The 26,783-nt window shown below is 34.5% G+C and overlaps 1 protein-coding gene across 10 annotated transcripts in view; it reads right to left on the bottom strand.

Annotated features, from left to right (window-relative positions):
* LOC119084206 (optomotor-blind protein) overlaps positions 1–26,783 on the bottom strand; it is an 89,655-nt gene that overhangs the window by 38,386 nt on the left and 24,486 nt on the right. For 7 of the 10 annotated variants that reach the window (XM_037194088.1, XM_037194089.1, XM_037194093.1 and 4 more), the window contains 2 exons: positions 23,379–23,492; positions 21,151–21,313 (listed from right to left, as the gene is read on the bottom strand). In XM_037194088.1, coding sequence (XP_037049983.1) covers positions 21,151–21,313; positions 23,379–23,492 — 277 coding nt within the window. The remainder of the gene's footprint in view (positions 1–21,150; positions 21,314–23,378; positions 23,493–26,783) is intronic. The other 3 variants (XM_037194092.1, XM_037194096.1, XM_037194097.1) reach the window with 1 other exon arrangement.

Below are 26,783 nucleotides of genomic sequence, written 5' to 3'. Positions count from 1 at the left end.
TATGGATTGATGTTAATGATTGATTTGTTATCGACAACGACGACAAAAACCAGATGAAGGCCTCTATCTGTTTCTCTTGTATATAGGAAATTGAGTGCTTTTCAAACAATCAAAGTAAAAGATTTTGTAGCAAACATTAGGCAATAAGTTGAACAAAAGAAGTAAAAGATTCGATAACTTTAAAGCGATACACTTGCCGTTTATAAATTGTTTCAAAATCGAATATTATTTTGTATGAATGAAACACGTTATATTATACCTCCACGTCCTCCTAACCATTTCGTTCACATCATTTCACATATATGAAAGCAGCATCGACATAATAAATAAAAACGTAAAAGAACCAGCCTCCAACCTATTTGCTAAATTTCGTGTTTTCTGATCATAAAACAATGTAACTAACTAGAACCCTGTGTTGTATAACGATGTCGATGAAACTTAAAAGAAAATAATAAGAACTAACAAGATGATATATTTTAACGTACACTGTTAACACAAATCGCTAACGGCAAGATGTTGTCTTCTTCGTCGTCGACATCGGAACCGGTGCAATCCAGCTCAAATGCTTTGGTTGGTTATGACATCAGAATGTTGCAAAGGGAATTATTTTAATTATACCTTCGACAGTACGCATAATCGCTAGACAAAACACTCTGACCGTGAACGGTATCTATACAATCAAATTGAATATTTTGACAGTGTACATTGCGATATATACCTGTCGTCTACTCACAATAGGAGGGCCACCGAAAAGACTTTTTAAAACAAAAGATGTTCCGATTCTCTTTTTTTTTCTCCGGCAACAAAACTGCTGGTCCAACGGGCGCCACATTATTTATGTTGATTTCTTATGTAGGACAGTTTGTATGTGAAAAAATTTTTGTATAAAAAGAAATATGTTTATGTGCGCACATGAAAGATTTTTTTAGTAATAAAATAATTTTATGAATTTCTTACCATTCGGAAGATATAGTCGAACAACTCACAACGAAGGGATTTGAGAGAGAGAAAAAAGCAACACAAAAATTGTGATTATTATCTGATGTAAGTATTTGGTTTATAGAAAAAAAAAAATGAGACGAAAGAAAAGCGATTAGAGATATTTGTGTGCCGCCGTGGAATGAAGTCGAAAAAGAAAAAAAAATCTTGAATTTGATTGAGAATCATACTCGATGGTTGCAATCGAAAACACCTATCCAATTAATCATTAATTAGTTAGTCCAAATCAAGGCTTATTAATTAAATTAAATTTGGTTTATATATTAAAATTTTCGATTATTATTTGAGTTTAATTCGAAAAGCCAATTTAAAATGGAAATAAATGGTGGAACCAGTCGAAATCACACTTCACCCAGTGCCTCAGTTAATATAACTTTTACACGTTCAGTTAATATACTCCAACACATTGAGTGCATTAGTCTTTTATATAACAAGGGATAAAAAGATGATGATCCGAGGCGAAATCGAGGCTAATAAGCACACTAAACCGAGACTTTTTATTTTAATCCCGTGTTATGTAATGGCTTTTACATGCTACATGCGCCAACAACCGTATTTTTCAAAAGTATCGTTTTCATGTGTTTATTGACCTCGGCTCCGCCTCGGATCAACAAAATTCACACAAAAACTCTACTTTTCATCTTTTTATGCAAAATACTATTACATGCCTTTACGCTTAAAGTCAATTTACTTTTCATCCCTAGGGTTGTAAATAGTAATTTTCCTCCATAGCGAAAACAAAAGTACGTTAAAATATGCAGAAGGAATGCGTTGGCTCAATAGTAACGTAATAGCCTTTTTTTAAATTGTCTTTAATTGAAGTTAAGCCTTCCACCAAGAAAACCCTGGTTCAATATCCCGGAGAGGGCAAATTCTGAAAAGGATTTTTCTTTAAAGTTCAGCATGATAGTAACGTTCTTTGACGTACCCAAGCTTCAAAATTTGGGTAATTGAGGTGTTTGGTGCCTTCAACATATGGACTGTACACAGAAGATTGACATGTATGACGTCACCCTTATACACTGTGTACAAGTATCTGTGTCTAACTTTAGGCGGAGATACAATTAGCACCAGATAAACGTCCTATAAGACTTTGTAACTTGTAGGCGTGGTTCGGAATTCACGTAAAGCATGTGGTCCACACTCACCAACCCGCAATTCCTATATTCAGAAATGGTTAGTAAAAGGCTACAAAACGAATTCCGGTTTATGTGGCTCGTTCCACTGCGTATTACTTTCTTGCTCGAGCTCATAAGACACTCAAGAGAAAATTGTTTTTATCAGAAAAACACAATAATGTTAAGCTTCTTAAGGGGTTAACTGCATCACAGTATCATTTACTAAATCAATGGCACGCTGTGGAATAAAAATTTTCCTCCTTTTTTCTCTCATACGGGAACAGATAATAGATTGCTTTAAAAACCTCTTACTAACCAATATATCCTATCGAAGAGCATTTATATGCCCCCCTGAGAATAGCATACGTATATTTATATGAATTACAACCACCGCGCGTATACAACATACGTATAGCTTCCTTTAATCTCTTTACAATCATAAAACCATTCAAAAGGAACAAAATTATATCCATTACGTCATTTTCATCCTCCTCACCACTTCGCATTTTATATGAATGTATGACTGTTTCCTTCAGTATTAGAATGTACACACAAGACTCGGTGATATGTATCGGGTCTGTAATATTGATGTATTTATATCCATTAGAGGGTAGCTTTAATAATGTCACAAAACACCCCAAAATTACTTTATTTCATATTAATTTCCAAACAATTGCTGATAAACCGCGATAACAATTATTTTTTTTGTGAATCCGAATGCTATACACATAACATATAGCACATGAAATATTGACAGTGGTTTTATGGTGATCAAGATAACCAGCCAGAGGCAGTAGACACCCAATTCTTTGATATTACCATGGACTACAGTGTGTGCGTTATTTTTTTTTTCCCGATACGGAAAACCATTTCGTCATTTCGATAGGAAATTGTTGTATTTGTCACTCTATACATGTTATGGTAGCACTCCCTGAACTGGCATTAACTTTAGTTTTGTGTGGAATGGATACGATTTCGGTTAATGATGTGGCATAGAGAAAGTAAAAAGCCCGGTCATTTATCCAATTCAACTGATATGATTATTAGTGAATCCAACTGACTGATGGGCTGAAGTATTTTTATAAATTTATGGCTTATAGGTTACATGAGGTGCATTAAACGAAAAGTTGTTGGTCATGTGAAAATATTTGGCTGAAGGAACACTGGACGCTACAAAGTAGTTTTTCTATTGTGAATCTGAGTCTGTTGAAGTAGTTGCAAAAAATATTTTTACTAATTTTGCAACTACTTCAGGCGAGTCCCAATAGTGGCGGAAGGATGACAAACTCTGATTGATGAAGATGTGCTCTTCCATTTCCTACAGGAAGAAAGTAAATCCACCCAATCTTTGCAATGTTCTAATTCAATTACTAAATATCAGACCAAGATCTTGACGGCATCTTTTACACAGAGATGCAGTTTGCTAATTTTACGGCCTTATTGTAAAATTTGCTCATCATTGTCTCCATTATCCCGACTTAGAGTCAATTATTTGTGGGATTGGAATCTAAAAATTAAAATTTAATTTACAAAAAAAGCCAACCAACCAACAACAACATCAACGACGACAAAACCAAAAGTCCAACTGATTGCATTGCGTTTATTAAGAGAATGGAGCCAGAAGAATACACAAGAACAGAAATAAACCATCACGAGTCAACAGTAACAGCAGCATACAAAACTGTAACAAAAGAGAGAAAAAAAGAGTCTCAGAAAATCGATGGCTCGACCGCGGGCGCCAGTTTATTGCAGTAAGACATTTGTTCATATATATAGGAATTTTCGGTACAAATTGGAAGAAAGATGGCAATAAATTGTTTGGATAAGGTTGCGCCGTATAAAATGTTAGTCAAGTAGCGAATAAAACAGAAAATGAAACTCAGTTTTGTGTCTGTTGTTTTTAGCTAATGAAATGGGATTGTTGGTTGTGCTGCAGTGGATCTCATAAAATCATGTACGAACTGATGTCAACATTGATATACATCACAATAACAAACGATTCAGATAAAAACGGCAAAACGAGTAAATTTTATCCACTGTGTCTCTTGGCGATTGCATTTCTCTGTTGTTGCGTTGTGTCGTAGAGAATTTTTTCTGGAAAATATTTTCCAATTCAAAATTTAACTTCCTATCGGGGAATATATCATCAATCAAATTGGCTCTTTGTTAAACCTACAACCCATGGACCTTAAACAAACATATAATTATGTGGTTTACATCGATATATAAGATCAGCGGGTTGTAATATTTTTTCGGACAAATGGTGTGTATGATGCAACATTCTCATTCGTTTTTATTTTTTTTATTTTTTATTTTTCGTTTTGTTTTTGTTGCTGATGCATTTGCTGGTATAAATGTTATGATTTACCTTGATATGGGTTTTCTCAATTTGATTCAGTCAGTTAAAAGGGAACACTTGCACGTTGAACATTTTATTCATTTTGTTTCGATGAATGACTTGAACATATGCGCACGCAATGCTGATAATTTTTAAAGCTTGTGCCAATGTTTTGTAATTAAGATTCGCGCCAAAAAATTGTTACATTTTTGCACCTTTAACCGATAGCTTTGCATTTGAGCAGGTTGTGTGGACGTTTTCTTTTTTAAGTCACTAACGATAAGGAGAAAAGTTTTGATAATTTCAACGTATTTCAACTGAAATTAGACATAAATTATGTATCAAAAGGCAGTTGCTTTCACAGTGGACTGCGTCAAGACAAACCATTTCAGATGGTTGACCATACTAGATAGGTCACCATATCACTATTGCAGTCATTACTGTCTTAGAAACGTTACTCGTATCACGGTATTATCATGAAATCTACTACTTTCGTTGTTAAAAAATACAAAATCTTTTACTTCATTTGTTGAACTATTCATTTTACTATAAAAAAGAAAATTAGCCGATAGTCATCGCTTATTTTTGTCGGTGTTGTCGATAACAGATCATGACCTCCTCCATTATGCAGAATAGAACCGAACATTTACCTAGTGATTTAACCTTTTTCCAGATTCGGAATCAATACTGCAGCATTTGTAGACTTAGAACTCTAGAACATATAACCACCAGTTGTATACGATAGGGGCCATCTAAATAGTTTTACAGAGACATTCCAATCGTTTTTTGCTGATCGAAATTTGAAAATATTTCTACGAAAAATTCGCCAACAATTTCGGCAAATCAATCAACTTTGTCATACAAAAAGTCGCATAAATAATTCGACGAAATTCTTGTGCATATCAAAAGTTGTAGAAATTAATGTGTACGAGACGTTCACTTTATTCACCAAATGCACACTTCGAGCTACCATCATCAACATCCATTGCCATGTCCCGTGTGTACTCCGCACGTTGCGAACGAAACGGAAAAGATTAAAATAAAACATATTCACTCGATTAAATTTAAATGTAAATAAAATATAAATTGCGTTGGCCTTTAACCCAGAAGCTGGTTTAAGGTGCAATATTATCATCATTTTAAATTTAATTGCTGGCACTGTACACATGTTTGAAGAGTAAACATTTTATTAAATTATTCTCCAAATGAAAGAAAGAAAAAAAAAAACAACAACAAAAATCTCTTGTCGATATATTTCTTTTCTATTTGTATACCGGAGATGGTATAATATCGTTTTATTGACATGACAATTTTATAATTTATTTAATTGAATGGTATACACCGTGGGAAGTACATAATAGGCGTTTTTTTTCTTCTTCTTCTTCAACTGATTTTAAATAATGATTTTTGTTGGAATATTGCTGCTATATAGGTACAATTAGAGTTTCGAGTGATATGAGAGTCAGTCTAACCATACCTGTGATTGTGTGAACGGTCAATTCGGATGTATTTTCTCTAGATTGTTCGGATTGTTGAATGTGACCACCATTCTTTGTAAGGCAGGAGGTTGATTAATAGTTAATTAGTTACCAATGATGGCAATTGGTGAAAATGGTACTCGGTTATGCCTCGATCGGCAAATTTCATACAATAACTACCATTTTCACCATTTGACCCATTATTGCCAAGAGGCTATTTTACTCACAGATAGAAATATGGACCTAGATTTAAATCTTTTCAGGATTAACAGTACGCGACCGACTCTTTTTTGGAATTTAAACTTAATTCCTCAGGAATTACTTTTTTTATATCGGGTAAAATTAAATTTTTTAGATGTGTCGACATCTTATGCGAGTTCGGGTAATGAAGGAGACATTTTTTTTATTTATTTCAAATGAAAAATGTTTAATTGTTATGTAGAAAATGTTTAATGTACCTGAAGAGATTTGAGCCCGGGACCTACTGCACACCAACCAAGAATCTTCACACTGAGCCATTGCGTTCTTAATTTCTCCGGGGTTTATTTCGAACCGTTGTTACAGAGAAATTAATCCCCGTGGGATTAAAATACGCGTTTTAATCTTGGACCGTCCCTAAGAAATCGAAAGTAAGCCAACACGGACCTATTATTTTAGGCCCAAATTTTTATCTGTGCTCAAAAACTTGATGTAAAGTTCGGCACTCGTGTAGTAAAGTTCACTTTACTTTACCAGAGATGTAAAGAAGATTTTCCCTCCATAAAGAAAAGTCTTTACATCGCTCGTAAAGTAAAACGTTTTATTACACTCGGGGAAATAATTTGATATTTCGTATCACGATTCACGATGAGTAAACGTACGTAGGGCTGAAGCCCTCGTACACTTTCAATCATCTGGCTATGAAATATCAAATTACGCACATTCGGGTGAATGTGCCATATTCAATATGATTTGCAGCAGTGCGATTCGCACGCTGGTTGCTGCATGGGCTGTTGTGTGATAACTTTTATACAAGAAAGTACAAGGTTCATAAAAGATCGCCAGGAACATTACATGATTCCACTGTTCTGATTTATAACCACAAGGTTAAACATTTACGTCACTCTGTATTCGTAGACAATTTGTTGCAACAGGCTCGGTCTCAAAGGGCACATCGGACATGAAAATCCCACATTTTTGTGAATACTTTTTAGGTGAAACTTCAGATGTTAGTGATGGTTCTCTCTCTTCCACGTTTTTCAATGTACTTCTGTTTTTCTTACTTCTTCTTCCGATTTTTGAGAATGTCGACCTTATGTTCTCCTGTAGTAATCTTACTGACCATATTTTCGTTCCGATCATGATTTTAAACCGAATGAAGTTATTATTGTTCCGAATGGAGTGTTACCCCCGGCTTCGTGATCTGTTACTGACAGCAACGTTAAAATTAAGCTATGATCTCTGGTTATAGTGCTCTTATATAGCAAAAAAAAAAGTGATTAAACAAATGAAGTAAAAGATTTGGCGCTGAAATTTTCAGATCAAATGAAGTAACAGATTTACAATGATGATGTGCTTGAAGAAGAATGAAATATTCCATTTAAACATCTGCAACAACTTTTAGTTGAAGGTGTTCTGTGTAAAAATACTACCGTCGGCAAATTGATTTTTCTTTTATTTTTTGGAATACGAAACTTCATAAATTGCTAATTTTCTGTTCGTAAAGAAAACAATTATTTCACAAACTTGGGAACAGAGAAACTTTGCTATGTGATATTGTTCGTTAATCAGCGAAATGTAAAAAAACACACACTCACGCTACTGGTGTTGTGGAAAGGAAATCATTCTAACACTAAATGGTGCTGGTTTTATTATATTTTTGGTAGTTTGTATAAATTACAAAGATAATAATCGTTTGTAAAATATATAAAGTATATCGAAATGGAATATAGGTATACAGCGGTTATGCATATATAGAGCCAACAGACAAACACAGAAAGTATAATACCACCAGAAATGGTTTAATAAGAAAATAAAATTCTAACTTTCGGGTGGTTTATTTTCACCGGTTTGTTTTATTTTCTCTCATTATGTCGGTTATAGTGGCTGAAGGTACCATATAATAAAGGATTGAAATATGTTCTTTTTCACAAGATAAACCATATCCACCCCAAAAAAAAGTCCATTGTGTATTGTGTATCAACTCAACAGAACAGTGTTATACACATACATTTTCATGGGTTAATGTATATATTTTCCGACACGTACGGTGTGGTTGGCAGTTCAACTCTGTCTAATGTTATCGTCCTTTTGCACGCCATGGTCGGAACGAAATCCGGAAAACATATGTATAACATTTTCTTTTCGCTTTCTTTTTCGTCGAACACAATTTTCTCGAATAAGAAATTGTGTGTAAGTTTTTCTTATTGGTTCGTATGAGCGAACCAATTGAATAAAATTGTGCCATTGCGTTTTACATCGTATAATATATGCGCTCCATTACCTATCTATTTTCAGTGAGTTTATTTGCCCTTTATTTAACAATAAATTTGATGAAATGCGCACGAAATGCTGATATGTCTATGCGAAAGTAATGGTGAAAGTGTGTTTGATTGGGTTTTTTTGGGGGATAAATACGTGACAACAACATGAAATTCGTTAGCAGACAGATATGTCAACTCATATCGACAGAGGAACGACAAAAAATAAACGAACCATTTTTTACAATGTGATTTTATGTGACGAAATTAGTAATACATTGAGCATGCAGATCCGCTAAAATTACGTTTATCGAAAGAAGTACTAGATTCGATAATCATAATTGAGTCTCTGACAGGTTACCGATCGCTTTTTCAGATCGGAAATGCCACGAACCTTTGAAGCGCTAAATAAATCCAGAAACTCATGGTTTGTTCAATGGATCAAATATATTTTAGACAAATTAATGTTAATTTGCCATGTACACAATATTTCAATCCCAGAAAGCTCTAAGCTTCAAAAACTTTTCCATGAGAAATGTAGTGGTGCCAAGAAGCTGACCAAATGTTCAGAGCTCCGAGCAGGCGAGAAGTTTACTTTAAATCAGTCGAATGGCAGATCTCGGCTCTCCCTTTCCTTTTGAGGCTTTTTAACGTTGCACGGCAGGTTATAAGTGGAAATCTCAGATTACCCTCAATAAAATTGGTTAAAGATTTACACGTTAAATCACCAAGAAGTTTTGACTAGTGTGAACTTTGTAGCCCGAGCCGAAGGCAAGGACATGAATCACTCAGGCCATGTATAGTTATTTGTTCACCTAAGGTATAAAAATTTCTTACTTTTTTCTGGATGTCACCACAACGTTTTTTCACAACAAAGACTCCCGAAGTTTCAGCTGAGAAAAACATTTTTTTGCGAGTTTTATATTTGTATATTACTGACATATACTATAAGTTTCCCTGTCAATTTCGAATAATGCTGTTTATAAGTGCTACGAGAATTGTTTGGTGAAACATCGCGCATATGCAATAATAATATATTATTGGCATTTGAGGGGAATTTGAGTAAAGTATTCTGTCAGTTTTAATAAGGTTCGCCTATGACTTCTAGGTTAATAATATTGAGTGGAAATCATCGCTCGTAGATAATACCCTCTCAAGCAAACAAACTCCATTTATCAAGGTGATAAATACCAAGGTTCTGAAAGAACAGGTTAAGACACTTACGAAGGCGGGTGAACCACAAATCTTGACAATTCAGACATGTATATTGTTTGAAAAGTCAACTTGAAAACAATTTTTTTTTGTTAAGTTGAAATCGTCAAATAAAATTTTCCAAACCCTCGTTGGCGCTACAGAAAAATTTTGATCACACCGCCTTCGTGATCAACTCGAAAGTGTCTTAACCTGTTCTTTCAGAACCTTGGTAAATACATTTGTATACCACTCCTACTCGTTTACGATTCGTGAGTCTGTTCACTTTAATTCTTATGAAACTTATTTTACACCTTAATTCGATTTTTTAGAGAGTTTGTTTGCGATAGAATATTATCGTTGCAAATAAACTAATTTATGTGCAAAGTTAAACCAATTTTCCCGCATGAGTAGCAGACGTGTGCTCCTAATTAACAGTGACAGAATTAAACCACAATTTAAAAAAATTATTTGAATGTACAAAATAATTCATAATCTACTCAACAATTCGTTGAACTATGACGCCGCGCACAAAATATAAATCAACAAAAAAAACGTGATCCCTTCTACAACAAAGCGAATACACTGACCAATGGTGGTGACCTTCAGTTATAGTAAAAATAAAATTTAATCAAAAAAAACCCTCGTCTGTACACAAGCGCATAATTATAATGTACTCATCTCACTCTATCAGTGTGTTAATTTGTACAATTCAGGATCATATCTTCACATAATAAAATTGCATCGCATCAAATATATTCGTGTACGCCATAATAAATTTATAATAGAGGACGACATTGTATATGGTTTAGATGGTTAGGTAGAATTTTTTTTTTTACTTTATAAATGTGTGTAATGGCATAACACACACGACGCACGAAAAAATACATTATTTAAATAACTTTCCCATTACAAATAATTGCACATATGTATATAACACCCCATTTATCATAGAAATTAGGGTGGTGTTTTTTAAGTTCAGTTATCGTGTCAAAACTACACTTATGTACACATATACATGGAGTTGTTTTGGTTCAAGAATATTTCGTTTTTTTTTCTTCTTTTTTTTAATATCATCGTGTAAGTAATACAAACATGGCCGCCGTCTGTACATATATTACGAATTATAATCTTTCGCATTTTTAACTGAATCGACCAAACACACATATATATAACGACATTCACGAAAAAAAGGTGTATGTTTGTGTAGTGTGAATTATTAATTAACACACGGACAATAGTCACTTATAAATGTGCACTACAAAAAAAAAAAAAATCGAAAAAAAGGGGGATGGATTGCATCATGAAAAATTAATTTGATTAAGGGAAATGAAAACGAAGAACGAGGAATGTGGATTATGATAAAATTAAGTCTCAGTGCTATGCATATATACCATTTTACTTTTACAAACTGTCTACCCCCCATACAAACTACACCATTTTCTGTACCCACTGTGAAAAGCCAAAGGTTCGTGTCACTAAGTTTCAGATGTCAAAACAACTATTTTAAAATTTGTACATGGGGAGGGCTATTTGAATATAAATTATTCAGTTGCGGTATTGATATCTTCGACATTTTTATTCACTTAATTCTAATTTTGTAAAAGGACAATAAGCATATAATATACGTCTCGAGACGAAACCGTAGGCAAATTATATAAATTGGTCGCACTGGGAGGGAATATTGTCACGCTAGTCTAGCCTTCTTGCAGAGTTTTTTTTTCTCTTGCTTGATTGTAACTCGCTTTTCTTGGTATAATACATGTATTATAATCATAAAGCTCATTACATGTCTATCTGTGATGGGTAGTTAGTGTGGGGCTCGTGGTTATAAAAAAAATATTATTCAAAATGTCCCAGTTAAATATTTTATGGCAATTGTCGTATTGTTTGTGTAAGAACCCACAACTGGCATATATGATTATATTGAACTGCTTTATTATTCAAAAGCGTGCTGTGATGTGGTGCACATAAAGAACCACCAGTGATTTGATTAAAGAACTTTTAACTTTACGAAACAAATGTTAAACTTCGTCGGTTGAGTAGTATACCTAATTCGAAAGCACAGTTTCAAAAAGGCTTAGTTGCCACTTCTTAAAACCTCTTAAAACTCTAGTTTGTGCAGCAGAGTACTGCAGCAAGAATTTGAGTGGAGTCCGAACTATGTAATACTTTGAGGTCACAACAAAAACTTTTTAAAATTATGATGTCTGAGGCAAGAGGTTTTATAGAGGGTATCTCCCTACTAACATCCTTACATAGCTTAAAACTTCGAGTTTCTAGAGTATCTTTCTCTCTCTTGATGTGCTGAGAATGATTTATACTTACAGCGCAGATTGCGCGGATTTTTTTAAATAAAAGAAAACAGCGAAAGTTTCCATACAAAATGAGGAGGAATAACTAGATACACTGCAGTGACCAGAAAAACTATTAAAAGTTTTAATCGAGACTTCACTTTGTTAATTCGACAAGACAACACTTGGAAGATATTTTTCGTTATTACTGTCCAAGGGATCATTCTTCCACCTTTCTCAGTGCTGCCGGTAAATTTAAACAGTAGATAACTCGACAAAGCTGCATTCTCTGCAGTCAAATTTGTGTCTTACCCGTGGAGACGAATTTATGGGGTCGAACACACATTTGACTTCATAAAGTGAATATTTGTCGAGTTATTGATGATTTTAATTTACTGGCAACACTGAACAATGTAGACGTCATTATTACATTACCCACAGCGGATTAACGTAGCGAGAGAAGTGACCTTACTTCATCAACTAAAAATGACTTTAATTCTCAGACGACAATTTTAAAGATTTTTGTCTTCGAAACTCTGAACTTTTTTTTCTCTTTTATCATCAATGTTTCATCTCCAGTCCGGTGGGTGCTTTCAAAGGTACATTTAAATCCAACACACGACGAAGAATATTTAAACGAATGCAAAAGAAAACCCATTCAGGCATGATCAATTACAATATTCTTAAGCTGCGACATCTTTCGTTCCATTCCAAAGACCCATATATATATGAATATGAATATGCGTGCCGGTTGTCAGATCAACCTTTTTTCTATTACCACTAAATGTACGAGGGTACAATTAATTTGCGGTTCATCTTCCACATTCAAGCAACACTGTTGACGAACGTATATTATATTCCACTATGCAACATACACGCCAAATTCAAACGAAACAACGTAAGGCCCCGTGTGTGTTATATATAAATTTTTATGATACAGCTTATAACATGTTCATAAATGGGACGGCATTTTCTTCTGTTCTTCCAACTCGATGAAAACTCTACACAAATTCGCATTAACTAACTTGTCATTCGAAAACGCGACGAACTGTTAATCTCTTTAACTATATTACATACCCTCTTATAGCAGACAGTATAAAGTATAGACTCACCGTTTATCAATTTATAGCAAAAACTTCTCCTCACAGTGTGGTGTGTGCATATACAACATATACGATTCCAAGTTATTTTGGCAAATTTTTATAAAATGTGAATATGAACACGACATATAGTGGAAATGACACAGAAAAGGGTTTTCATGTTATGAAACGATAGACAATTTTTATTTTTTGTGTTGCTTGCTCTGAACGCTGTTTGATGCAACGAAGATCACGAAAAAAAACATCCTAAAAACATGATCGGAGCAAGGATAAAAACTGACATCGTTCTATAATAGCATGGGCTTATAAATGAGAGGAGAACAAGGCAAAAAAAAAAATTATTATCAAAATATCGGCATCGCATAAAAATTAGGCAGGAGGATAATAAACACTCATTTCAAGGTGTATATCTATGGCAAGAAGGTATATCCCATTCTTATATCCACGCTGATGATTTTTTTTCCTTACTTCTTCTTCTGTATGTTAAGACGTATTGTTATAACTATTATTAGCATTAATTCTTTTTTGTTTGCGACGAATAGATGGAGAAAAAAAGGTCTGTCTAGCATGAAAAGATGATACCTTTGTGCAAGACAGATTGATATTCTTATCTATTGTTGAAAATCACTCGACTTTAAAGCTGAACTATTTGGTAGGCGACCGCAAAAGGACAAAGAAATTTGTTTTGCTACTGTGATTTTGGTGTTTTTGGTTTGTGTGTTCGGATTTTTTTTTTCGGTAATTCCTCTGTAGAATAGGATGATGAAACACAGACGAATTTTTTTATTTAATGCTCTGGAGAAATTAAACTAATAATTGAAAACGCTTTATGGAGAGAACAAAATGAAGATTTACACATTGTTAATAGATAAGCTACGGTCAGGTAAAGAAGGACATTCTCAATGTTATATAATTACCCTCACACGAAAAAAATCATTGACACGATCCGATCCTGAATAGATCAATTTTTTAATTGAACGTCCACAAATCAACGCAAAGAAATCATCGCACCGCAATTTTCTTGTTTTAATTTTTTATGAATACAAACCGACCTGCCTACCTATTTAGATAAACCGATTGCAAACATATATATACATTTGCGCCACGATACACCGCGCGATGTGCACGTTACGATTGTGCAGACTAATTACATTCGAAATGAATTTGTTTGTGTGTAGAAAATGTTGTAATTATGCTAAATTTGCCGTCAATTAGCTGAACATTGCTGATACATAATAAGGTTGCCGAGCCCCCATTGTCGAGGCATTATATAATTGTTATGATAAATTAATTTATTATCTAAATGCATAAGTTCTAATACGAACAAATTACTTCTGACACTGTGCCACGGTGCGAATTCAATAACCAGAACTATTAATTAGCTGCTTGCTTGCTCATTGCAGTAATTTTTATTTAAATTGTGCTAATGGCATGGGAATATTGAACTGAGTTTTCAATCTGGTTAGTGGATTGAAAGAAGTTGGCAATAAAATGTGGTCCAAGTATTGGAACGTTTACATCTGGTCAATCATAGTAGGCGCCGTGAAAATGGCTGGACGTGAAAATTTTTCGCTCGCCGAATTTGTCTTAATTTTGCAAGTTATTTATTGGTTTTCGTGGATTGATTCCAAAGTTGTTTACGGTTGTCCGATTTTTTTTCGCGAGCGATTGTGGTTTTTCCCGAATGAAATTTACGACGGACGGAGACGTAGGCTCATGGGCGGTGAAACAGGACGGTAACCAGCATTTTTTGGTCAACAAGCTGTTCAATGGAATTCATGAATTTGAGGGAAATTGCAAGAAATAGGGGCCGAATGCCAATGTGGAAACTAAAGTGGAAACTAACAGGATGGATATCGAAATGAACTGTATCCAGATCAAACAGTGAAACTCAATGATGAACAAAGGCTCTGATTCTAGTATCAATATGTTGCAAATACGGGTTGTACCGCATATGATACTGAACTGATACGTTCGGGACACAGTGCAGCACGGTTCGGAGAAAACTCTGACTCTAGTTGAAGCAGATACGGTTTGTAATTGTTAACGTTTTCGGTAAGTGTGATGTAACTTGGTGTGTGAATTGTTGATGCTTCCCAATTTCCATTCTCTGAATGCGTCGTTTCTCACAATTTTTCTTTGTCATTTCTTATTAGGAGCATTTGCGCTTTTAGACTTGATGTGATGTTTTGCCAGCTTTGTCAATCAGATCCTTCACGGATAATCCGGTACGATTAGAAGCCTTAGTCTTGTTTACGCTCTACATTCGTGCGCAACTGTACACGGTTTGCAATTGTTTGTGATTGCTCTAGAGTTTTTTCTTTCCGTAATGTTGCGCGCTTCGAGTTTCAGTCTGTTGTTGATTTTAGTTGTTGTCGACGTCTGTTAAGTCAACAGAAGTTGAAGAAGGACTTGCTGGTCTCTAACTCGTTGTGTGACCCTGATTAGTGGAATGTGTAGACTGATGCACTGGAAGTGACGCGAAAGAGTGGAAGTGTTACATGAAAGGGTGAATCTTCTGTTGAGTCCACATGTGCCTTGGAAGTGGCAAGTAGCAAAGAATTTTGCTCCGAATTTTTTAATGGTTGTTTTAGCGGGCTTAACCTTAAGTCGACCACTTGGTTGAACTCGCTGTGTCGTTTCTTTTGCCTTTGAGTTGCGTTTCGTGAGGTAATTAATTCGCTAGGACCGGGAAACGCCTTTCTGATTCTTTTTGTAAAAGGAGAAATTCCCTAGGGTCGAGCGAGGTGCCTTTCCGTAGCCTTTGGTAGAAAGATAGGTTCCGTAGGATCAAGCTGATATTTCGTATAAGGATGAGTTCTCTAGGACTAGAAAAGCCTTTGCGTTACCTTTCGTAGAAGGAGAAGTCCCTAGGACAAAAAAAGCCGTTCGATAGTAGCCGACTTTCGTCCGCTTTTCTACACCGGATTTCGTTCGTTGTCTTAGTCTTCGCTTTCACCCTTCAACTCTTGCCTCGTCAACCGCTTTCTGAACCTTCGTTCACTCAGAGAAAGATATGAAGATATACGCATCTAATCTAATACTATCTCCATCGTATGTACTTTGACCTAATGACTTCCTGGAGAACTCTGATTCGATTGCTGCGAAGAACGTTCGAGGATTGATTGACCGTTGGAGGTGCACGAATTTGAGACTGTTGAAGGTCCTGTTATGGAAATCTAAATACTGAGCTGAACAAACGGAATGGACAATGGTGAGATTAGTGAGAGTCTCCATAAGACAGGTAATTGTAAAGTTATAACAGGTGAGATTCGGACAACTAGTTCGTTATCAGGTAATTGATTTCTCCTTGTGGCATTATATTGTGTCACATTGTATTGTATTATAACTCAATGTTTTTCGAGCAATGAAAGAGCTCAGGTGGTCGGTTCATCTCCCCACTGCCGTGTAGATAGTCCGATCACTTTGTCGAGCGACGGTGATTGTTGTTAGATTAAGTTTCAACATACCTCGAGTAGCGATCCAGCGCTGTTCACAGTAAACGTGATTTGTTTAATATACAATGCACGCTTACTATGAACCGGAGAGTAAAAAGGGGGATCCAAGTGGATAACTCCCACTGTCAGTGATTCAACGTTCAAACTCTACTGGTTATGTGCACAGGCACCAGCTCTTGATATGTCACGGTCACGGTCACGGTCACGGTTTACATCTGGTCAACCTTTTGAGATCTTAAAATACTAAGCAAAGACTCTGGAGAAGAAGTCTGCCTTTTACACGTTATAGAAGCCATTTCAAAGCGCTGCGTCCTGAATTTTGTAGCACAGTAACGGTTGAGCTTCCTATTTCATCAACATTCACTAGCGAATTTTTACAGTTTTAACAAGGCTACTCTTACTCATATCGCAGACAATAACTGAGAAAAGCAGAGACAGAGTCTAAGATTCTTCTGTTATTCGTTCATTATTTGAATAGCTAACGTGGTCTTATATAAATATCTAAATGCAGCAAGAAGTTACATATAATTATGGCAAATTATAAGAAAAATGAAATATCATTAGTTTAGCTTCATTCCCAATAGGCAACGATGTTTTAATATAATATAAAATCTGTTGACACCGTCAGACTATTCGAAGTCAAATCAATGAAATTTCATTTTTCTTATAATTCGCTATAGTTACACATGCTCTCTTTCTGTATTTAGATCAACTAACAAAATGCATGCTCAAACAAGTAAAGGAAACGACCAGTTAAATATACTTGGATCAAGTGAAGTAATAGATTCAGTCGCGTTTTTTGTGAAAACTCCAGAATTAAGAAATTAATTTTGTGTTAATAAAATGCCATCCGAATACCCGGACATTATTTCTAACAAAAAAGGAAAATGCTAAGAAAGAAATGAGATTACCATTTTGTAAGTGTAAGTTCAAGCAACATAACATACGAATATAAATCCTTCGGATGAATTGCAATGCGCGAGATGCATAAAGTTGCATTCAACAATTTTCGAAAAGAATATCAAAGAAAATAATTACGTAATTGCGACGGAAACAAAGTATAAAAGGTAGCTGCATTGCTCAACGTTTTAGACGAAGAAGCAGCAAAAAAAAGTGTTTTACAATCTCGCTAATGTTTACACCTGCTAAATGGAATGCTAGCCGATTTACTCGTTTAAATGTCTTTAAAAACAGTAAATTGCAAGATGTGATTGCGCGATGAGCATAAATTAACCATGTCTATTATTATCGCTCCTCGTTTTCTCTGCTGTTTAAGTTGACAAAAAAACTTATTTATAATTGAATTTGTGTTAGCCACGGCGGCGTATATTATGTATATATATATACGGCGACGGTTCGTTTGGAACATACAATTTAACAGTAGAGTGCTGACGATGCAAATTTTCTTTATACTCTTTTCCGAACCAAATCAAATAAAAATTGCCATTTTAATGCGAAAGACGACGGAATGATCAAGACGATATATGAAGAAAATAAAGTCTCACATTACATAAACCAACACTCATTTGAACACTTTAAATTAATTAATGTTGGTCTTTTGGCTCTCCATCATCTTCATTGCTATCCCGGCAGTGTCGGTCAATTCCGTTTCTAATGTTATCGCTACCAATATTTGCATTATCATTAATTGTTTCTTATTTCTTTCGAAACGGTCATCATTTAGTGTATACGTGTATGCAATGTGCGGTGGTCGGAAGTCACTTTCAACAAATTCAATAATCTTTAAACAAGCGACACATAGAAATATCAAACAAATATGGAAGCCACAAATCAAGAAAGGTATTGAGAGAGACCAACGAAAAAAAAACCGAACACAAAAAAAGAAATAACAAAATAGTCATCACAAAAGCGCCGCTCATTGATTATTATACCTTTAAGTTGATTGAATAAATTGTCAATATAAAAAGGTTTTTTTTATTATCACTCATGTTTGTTTGAAATTATCGGTTAAATGGTGTTTATTTTTGTGTGTGGACATTGTTTAGCTTAGACACGGATTTATACTTACAGTAGTTTAAACATAATCAAATATAAACAGGGAACCGAATACGTTCAAAGTTTGATGTGTGAAAGATGTTTTAAGCGTTAGATGCTACCGAAAAAAATCCATCGACATCGACAACATTTAATTTGAATTTTAATTTAAAGTATAATGGTTACCAAACACGGAATTCCCAATTGTTTGTGCCATGAATATTAGGTGGACAGTATTCTATACGGAAGGCAATAATGGCGCCGTTATTATTATTAATTGTCAATTTTTTTTTTCTTGTTCATTAAAAGCGGTCTATTACGAGCAACGTCATTGTCGGTAAATCAATAATTCTACCACCTGTAGGCAAGGACTTTTCAATTTATTTAATTTTTTTTAATTGAGTTATCGTTGAAGATACAAAAATTCGATTTATCACAAAAGAAAAAGTTTTTTTTTTTGTTCTCTTGGGACACGCTGGTACGTGTCATTGTTATTGAAAAAGGATGGTCCAATTAAACCATCCCGTGATAGGGCGACAAACATTTATATTGACATTGCTAGCTGATAAAAGGTAGATAAATGAAGCTCAGAAAAAAACGATCAATTAGAAGCGTGCAATTGTGCGTAGGATAGGAACATTTCGGTCAAATATTTTGAGAAATTAAATTGCCAAAGATTCCCGAAATTCCTGATTTCTTCGAATCAAATCGATTTAGCTCAAAAATTAAAAAAATACTGAAATGGCCATAAAAACAAGGGAGGCACCTCGATCTAACGTGACAGAACCTAGGGAATTTTGAGGAATTTATTTACCATAAAAAAGGCCCTAAACGAAACCAAGATAACCATGGCAGAGTAAAGTCAGGCAGGAGCGCTTGATTTGACTAGACACCGATTATCCTTCACTTTCATACTATGGTTAGCTCCCCTATTTTGACATTCGGAAAATAAATGACTTCTGTCTGCTGTCACATATCAACCAAAGAGTATTTAGCATTTAGTGAGCCAAGGATCACGCCTTTAAATGAAGTCGCTCGGGTAGATGTTTTCTTCGGATGTGTCAGTCGGTTATAATTGAAAAAGAATGGTCAAACTAAACCATTCCCTGAATGGACGACAAGCATTTGAACGGAGACATGTTCGAAGACTTATTACCCTCCTCACATAAGTTCACTGTTTTTTACACTTTCGGTTAACATCAATCTTATTTTCACTACGAAATGCATTAAAAATTGTTACGATACCAATGTCATGTTCGCGACTATGACAAAGTCACTGCTCTCTTAAAAATTAAAAAGGAACCTGACAAGAGGCCCTTGACGAATCGTCACTGAATTCATAATTTTGAAGATAAGTGTAAGTTAATTGAATCTATATGTTCAAAGATTTGTAATGAAAAGGCTAAATGACGTGACCATGAGCGTGCTGGAAACGGGAACGATGTAAGTTGTAGCGGTCAAGTAAAGCACAGAAACAAACTGCCACTTTGATAGGAATCATCGAAATTTTGAGGGAATAGATATTTATGCTAAAATTGTAAAACTTGACTTAGTCTCGAACTCTTTACTCCATCTCGAACCGAGGTACCGTTCCATCGTTCTAGTAGTATAATAGTACATTACTATACCAGTGAAGTATCAAATTATTTCACGTGTAAAGTATCGCGTTTTACTTTACCAGCGAGGAAAAGGGACTTCACTAGTGAGGAAATGGCCACATTACCTCGCTAGTAAAGTAAATAGTTTTTACATGCTACATGAGTCGAAAACCGTACATTTCATGTTTGAAGCACGTCTTTCCAGGCCCTCAGCATGGAAAATCCATTACAAAACTCGGGATAAAAATGGAAAGTCTCGTTTTCGTGTGTTTATTGACCTCGGCTTCGCCTCGGATCAACAAAATTCACACAAAAAATGTACTTATCATTATGTTATGTATCATTATCTTATGTTAAATTAAACGGTTAAATACTTGAAGTGATGATAATTTTGTATGATCTATTCAACGATGGAAAAAGTTTCGATTTTAATGTCAATATATTAAAGATACCGTGGTTTTACTTTATAGATGAACAATTTTGTGATATTTTTGATTTCGAAAACGTTTCTACGTCAAGAATGTACGTGTCGTCTATCACTCAATTTTAATACGTTCTTAACATCAAATTCATTGAAATATATTTTAATGTTCATTTATGAAAATGAAGCAACTAAAACCTCGCTCGGGTTTTTGGTTAAATTAATTTCCTTTGCATTCGTTATGATGCGGTGTAAAATTAACTTTGTTACAATACGAACACAGAATCTCCACTAAAATTCCAATTAGCTTAATTTTTACACCTATGTAAGGTTAATTAACTGTAAAATATATTGCAAGTGTAGCAAACATATTTCCCTCACACACATTCGATCCCATTCTTTGACTTATAAAAAGAAAATTTTCCCTCACAAATATTTCACGCATCGCGCAAGGATAATTTCTCAGCTTTGACTAATATAACTAAATTACATTTAAAATTAAATTAAAATTTAAAAAAAAGATTTCAATTAAACTCGAAAGTGTTGAACTAAAAAAAGGCGTCCGAAGAAATTGTAAGAAAACTTACAAATCAAGATTCATTTCCGATTGCAGTGCTGAACCGACCAGCAATGCAACAGAAGACACAATCATTTTCAAGTTTAATCGAAATTTTAAAATTATATTTCGGGATACAACGTACAGTACTTACAAATCCATGTTTGTCGCTAATGTTGTTTGTTAATTTTAATTTGTGAAATGATACCACTTTTTGCATCCACTGTTCACCCGTCGATGGACTGTCCGGATGGATGTACATACGTTTTGGCATTTCTGGATCCGCTTTACCAGCAACCATCCATCGGCTGAAAGGAAAACCATTTTTTGTTGTTGTTTAGATTGAAGGAGGACATGAGAGGTATTTCAGTATGTCACACGTCGAGGCACAGAGATTCTCGACATAGGCTGACATGTTAGGTGTCAATCCAAATAACTAAATCCATCTTCGATCAGTGCTCGTATTATAGGTCTCAAAACAAATGCCTGAAACCTGTTTTGACCTAAAACTGATGTAAAATCTGTCAGTTCAGGTTTCAGGTATATGAATTTATGGCTGGAAAATTATATGAAAATTGCAGGGATACCTGAAACCCGACCTGTCAGGTTTAAATAAAACAGGTTCACGTCAGGTAAGGTAGTTTAGACGATACCTCAGAGAATCTGGCACACGATGCCAAAATACCGCAGTTTTAAACTACGTAAAAGGTGAACTCGCACACGTAAGTTATTGCTGCAAATGCTTTTTAGCCATGTTATCGACTTAAGAGGGTACAAGGGGTTAGCTTCGGACACGAACCAAAATTGCGCGAAAAATAGGGCATGTTCAGGAACATAATTCTCAGGATTCCAGAGATGGAATACAGCAAAAAGGGGATTAACGGTTAATTTGAACCTAACTTAACAGAAATGTGTTTTCGCATTTATAAAATTACTTGATTTTCACAATTGAAACACGTCTGCAAGGCAAATTTTTTTTCCCACTTTAGGTACATTTTTTCGGCAGTACATCGAGAATAATCACATAAGTTGCTAAATCAAAACCATCCCTTATGTCGCTGACCACGAAAATGTGTTTTCCTTTTTTTTTAATTCCTTTTTGTTTTGACGAAATTAGGTAAAATCAAAAAAAATTTCTACGGCGGCGGCCATCTTGTTTTCACTGTATTTCTATGGTGGTCGTCTTCTATGTTCCAGATTCATTTGAATAAAAAGAGGTGGCGCCATACTATTTGGTTTATGTCCACAGCTAAACCCTTGTACGCTCTTAATGAGTACTTTTACAAAATTTTGGCATCGAAAAATCGGGTGCGAGTTCACCTTTTACGTAGTTGAAAAATGCATTGTTTTAGCATCGTGTGCCAAATTAACCCACGCCTACGACAAGACTTTTCAGATCAAGTCATTTTTTGATCTCACAGAAAACTAGCTTGAACCTCTCAACTCTGTCAGTAACGTAGATGTCACTGCAGTGAACCCTAAACCAAAATCCTTACAGTTATTCCTGTCGAATTCAAATTAATTTCGCCCACAGTTTGGTCGAAAGAAGGGATCTCAAAATTATATTTTTCATAGTGTCCAGTTGCAGTACTGGTTGTAATGTTTGTGTATTTTAATAAAAAGAAGACCGCGATGAAACTTGCGGATCTTTTTTTATAACAATTTGGAAGATATGAAAAGAATTGAAAATATCACAAACGGTGAGAAAATATCAGAAATGCAATTATCGGATCAGATCTATTACTTCTTTTGATTTAACGACAACATTAGCTTGAAAATTGATGCGAAATCTTGTACTTCATTTCTTTCAACATGCATTTTACTATATAGGATAACATTAGTCGTCGTTAATTTTTACTGTCGTTGTCGATAACAAATGGATATAAATGCGTTTGTTTATCAGTGCAATTACGAATACTTCTACATGAAGTTGAATAGAACAACAATCGATCTATCCCGGTTCTTTTAGAACTGAATCACACACTTTGCGTCTGTCCAAAATGCAGTCACGGAACAAATGTATTTTTCATTTCGAACAAAAGAAATTTTAAAATTTCCTTGGTTGAAAGTACATCCTTTTCGATTTACCTGCCTGATTTTAATGATCAGATAACCGCTAACTATCACCATAATCATGAAATTGATATGTTAAAAGATTAGAGAGCTCGTATATAATGTACGTATACGAACAACGGCACATCATATATGATTGAGCCGTCACTTTTTTGTTTGTTTAATCAATTTTAATCCCTCCCCAAAAAAAGATTAAACCGAAAAAATAAAAAAATGTTCAGCCAAACTTCAACGCATCAAAACTTTAAACCAATTTTGAGTATAAATATTTCTCTCGTGTAAATTGTTGTTTTTTTTTACCTGTTGTGAAATTTATACCGGTAATCATCAGCTGCTACAATATCCAAGAGTAATATGTATTTTGCTTTTGCGTCTAGACCAGATACTCGAAATTTCATTTGCGGAAACATTTGTCTGGAAATTAAAAGGAAAATGTTTTTTAGTTTGAAGGTTAAATTTTTTTTCTTGTTGGCGATTAATACGCATCGGTCAGAGGTATTTATTTAATATCAATCGAAATGTAATTTTTCAACTATTGTAAAATAATGAGAAAAATATCTAACATTTTATAAACAACACACACACGAACACCGTGCTAAGGTCTTGACTCATAATAATAAGTTTCAGTGTTATAATCAAACACTTCTCCGGCTTTTTTTTCCCTCTATAATATTTATTTAGTCTGATGAACCAAAGGTTATCATACCCATAATAATAATTCGTTCGTATTAACACTGGCGATGACGGTCGTAAATTAGTTTTTGTTATTATGATAAAACTTCTGCTGGATGGGTTCTGAAGTGTATGGTGTGTCATTATCTTTCTCGATATTTTTGATTTATTTTCACAATTTTCGTTTTTTTTATTTGTTTTAGTTTCTTGTGATTGAGTGCTGAAGTAATATCCGACATATATAGAGAGTAATAATGTCATCCTCTTTAAATATATCACTCGTATTTTATGTGATCTTTGACCAACAATTATCCGTTAACAAGTTTTTTTTGATTTGTATGTAGACCATGAACAGAAATAGCTTCGATTTCCTCGTCTTCGATTTTCGATATTAGTTACACATCGAGATCTAACGTCACTTGCTCGTTAATATTGTGGCCCAGGGCTTATTTGGAATTTACATTCTGAAAATTTCGAAATAATTCAAAAAATTTGAAATAATTCCAGTCGGAGTTCCAGTATTTAAAACGAATGACTTTTTCTATTACGATTACTTTCGAATGCTTTTCTTAGGGTTTACAACTTGAGCGTATTTTGTTTGACTGGGGTCACTTGTGACTCGATGCCGAATATCAATTTTATGGAAGAGATTTATTAACCTGTCACATACGGCTATTCATCTGTTATCGATAACGACGACCAAAACAATGACAGACTCTGTGTAAAATGGCTCTTTATAAAGTAAAATGCATGTTAAAAAAATTGAAGTACAAGATTTGAAATCAACAAATTAAAAATACTTTGATCGACGGAATTAATAGACCCGATAAAAATACTAGTCATATGCTTGCCGTCTGTAACAGGCCCAGAATTGCGACAATGATGGCATCTCCACTATAAAACAGAAGGCAAACAAATAAACAGCAATTAAACACCGGTCACTTGTTGATTATAGCGAATGTTGAAGCGAATTAAATATCTTCAAAATTGTCGTCATAAAAAAAGAACACAGAACTAACAGATGTTGTACAGTTTTTGTTCGTATAATAGCGATGCCGAAATTTATAACAAGATAAAGCAAAATAATTTCTTTGAATGCACGAAATACAATGCCATCGATCAGCAAATTTATTATTTTGTCCAGGAGAATTGTGGCACTGATTTGGTGGGACGTTTTTTTTTAGATACGGCGACAGGTTTAAACTGTAAGCCATCAACAACATTTAACCTGACACAAATTGCAGTGATACCAACAGTGCTATTATCGGCTCTGTTTACTTATTTGGTTCAACATTCAGATTGAAGTTTTAAGCTTAAGCTGGTTGTTTATTTGTTTCCATCCACATCTCTATACGTATACGATTAGACACGAGCATAAACATTCATTGTAATATTTTCGAAAGATTATTGCAAAATCTTTTACTTCAATTGATTGAACATATTTTTTTAGTGTATAGGACCGCATCAGTCAGAGCTTTTCGTTGTTTTCGATAACAGTTAAATATTCGTCCGAAGTATAAAAATTTACAGCAGCTATAGTTCAGAGAAAAGTAGGGTTTTATTCTTTTTCTGGTTTGTTTTGTTGACCAACGAATTCTATACATAGGTTCCTCTTCAAATACTGTTAGAATATTTATTCTGTTTGTCAGAACTTTAGTTTGAGTCCAAACGACTACCTCAACTTCAATTGCTGACTAGTAGAGTGTATCCACTTTGGTTTCTACTATATTATATTACTGTCAACCTTTCGTTCCATGTAACATTAAAAAAAAAAAACAATTTTTAATGTCAATCTCGTCTTGTCTTTTCGGAAATTATTAAACTTATCGAAACATAAAAGGAAAAAAAATCGAGAACATTTAAACTGTCTGTGAAAAATGCAACTGTTCCAATAGACTACGCCAAAATGATTTTTTTTCTCAATTTTTTTACATAAAGCAGCTAAAAATTGAAAATAAAGATACCCGTGTCTCGTCTTTTGACGAAAAAACTTGAAACCGGAAAGATTTTTCACTTTATAAATTCCTGAAATATGTGATTTGCGCCATTTTCCACCCAAATTCCACATAAGGTCTTAAGTTTGCCACTTTGCAATTACAGTAGTAATGTTCACTCAGTTCATCCAGTTTTGACTGATTCACTGAATTTTGTTTTGATGAAATGTCAAATCGGGACAGTAAATTTTAAATCTCAAACAAGTTTGTGTCGAAAATTTGTAGTATTTCGCGTAAAACAAAGTGAAATAATTTTAAAGACAAATTAATTTGGTCAAACATTGTGGGTGTTGTGAAAATCTCATTTTTTAAAGGAATTTGGTGTGAATTGTGCCATTCAGTGTTCAATTCCTTAATTTTATGTGCCTAGAAATTGCCTGCAATACGTTTTGTGCTAATTCAGTCGGTAAAATGTGAAGAAAACATACAAAAATATGTTGCCATTCAGGTAAACAAAATTCTTGACATGTCTGTTGTGAAGATAGTCGTAAGTGACACCACAAAACTGAAATTTTTTTGTCCGTTAATTTAAAAAATGATTTTTTTGGCGGAAATGCTTTTATTTGAATGTGTGCATGATTCCGGTAAAATAAAATAGTGATAAAGTCACCACTATTGATGACCTTTAAAATGGCATCATTGGTTAAATATGATTGGCATAGTCTATTGCATATTGGTCGTTGCACATTTTATTCGCCTTGAAAAATCTTATTTATGCTTCAACGACACTTCAGCTTAACATTAAAACCAATAATAATGTCTCGAGTTCAATCGATTCAATAACTAATCGAAATAATTGTTTCCCTCTAACCGACTGGCGCCTATCCGAAAAACCCGAGAGTAGTGGCAAGGAAGAAGATTGAACATAAAAGAGATGCAACAGAGCCAGAGCCAACAATGAAGCATAAAATGAACAACAACAAAAAGAAGAAGAAGAAGAGAAACGACCGTTTCGCGATCTTATAACAAAACTGCTGCAAACATTGTAATCTGTAGCGACTGATGTTTGTTTTTGTTATATAATTTCTCATTTAATATC

Source organism: Bradysia coprophila, unplaced genomic scaffold (assembly GCF_014529535.1).
Source record: "Bradysia coprophila strain Holo2 unplaced genomic scaffold, BU_Bcop_v1 contig_732, whole genome shotgun sequence".
NCBI lineage: Eukaryota > Metazoa > Arthropoda > Insecta > Diptera > Sciaridae > Bradysia > Bradysia coprophila.
This window is presented reverse-complemented; position numbering and strand designations above follow the sequence as displayed.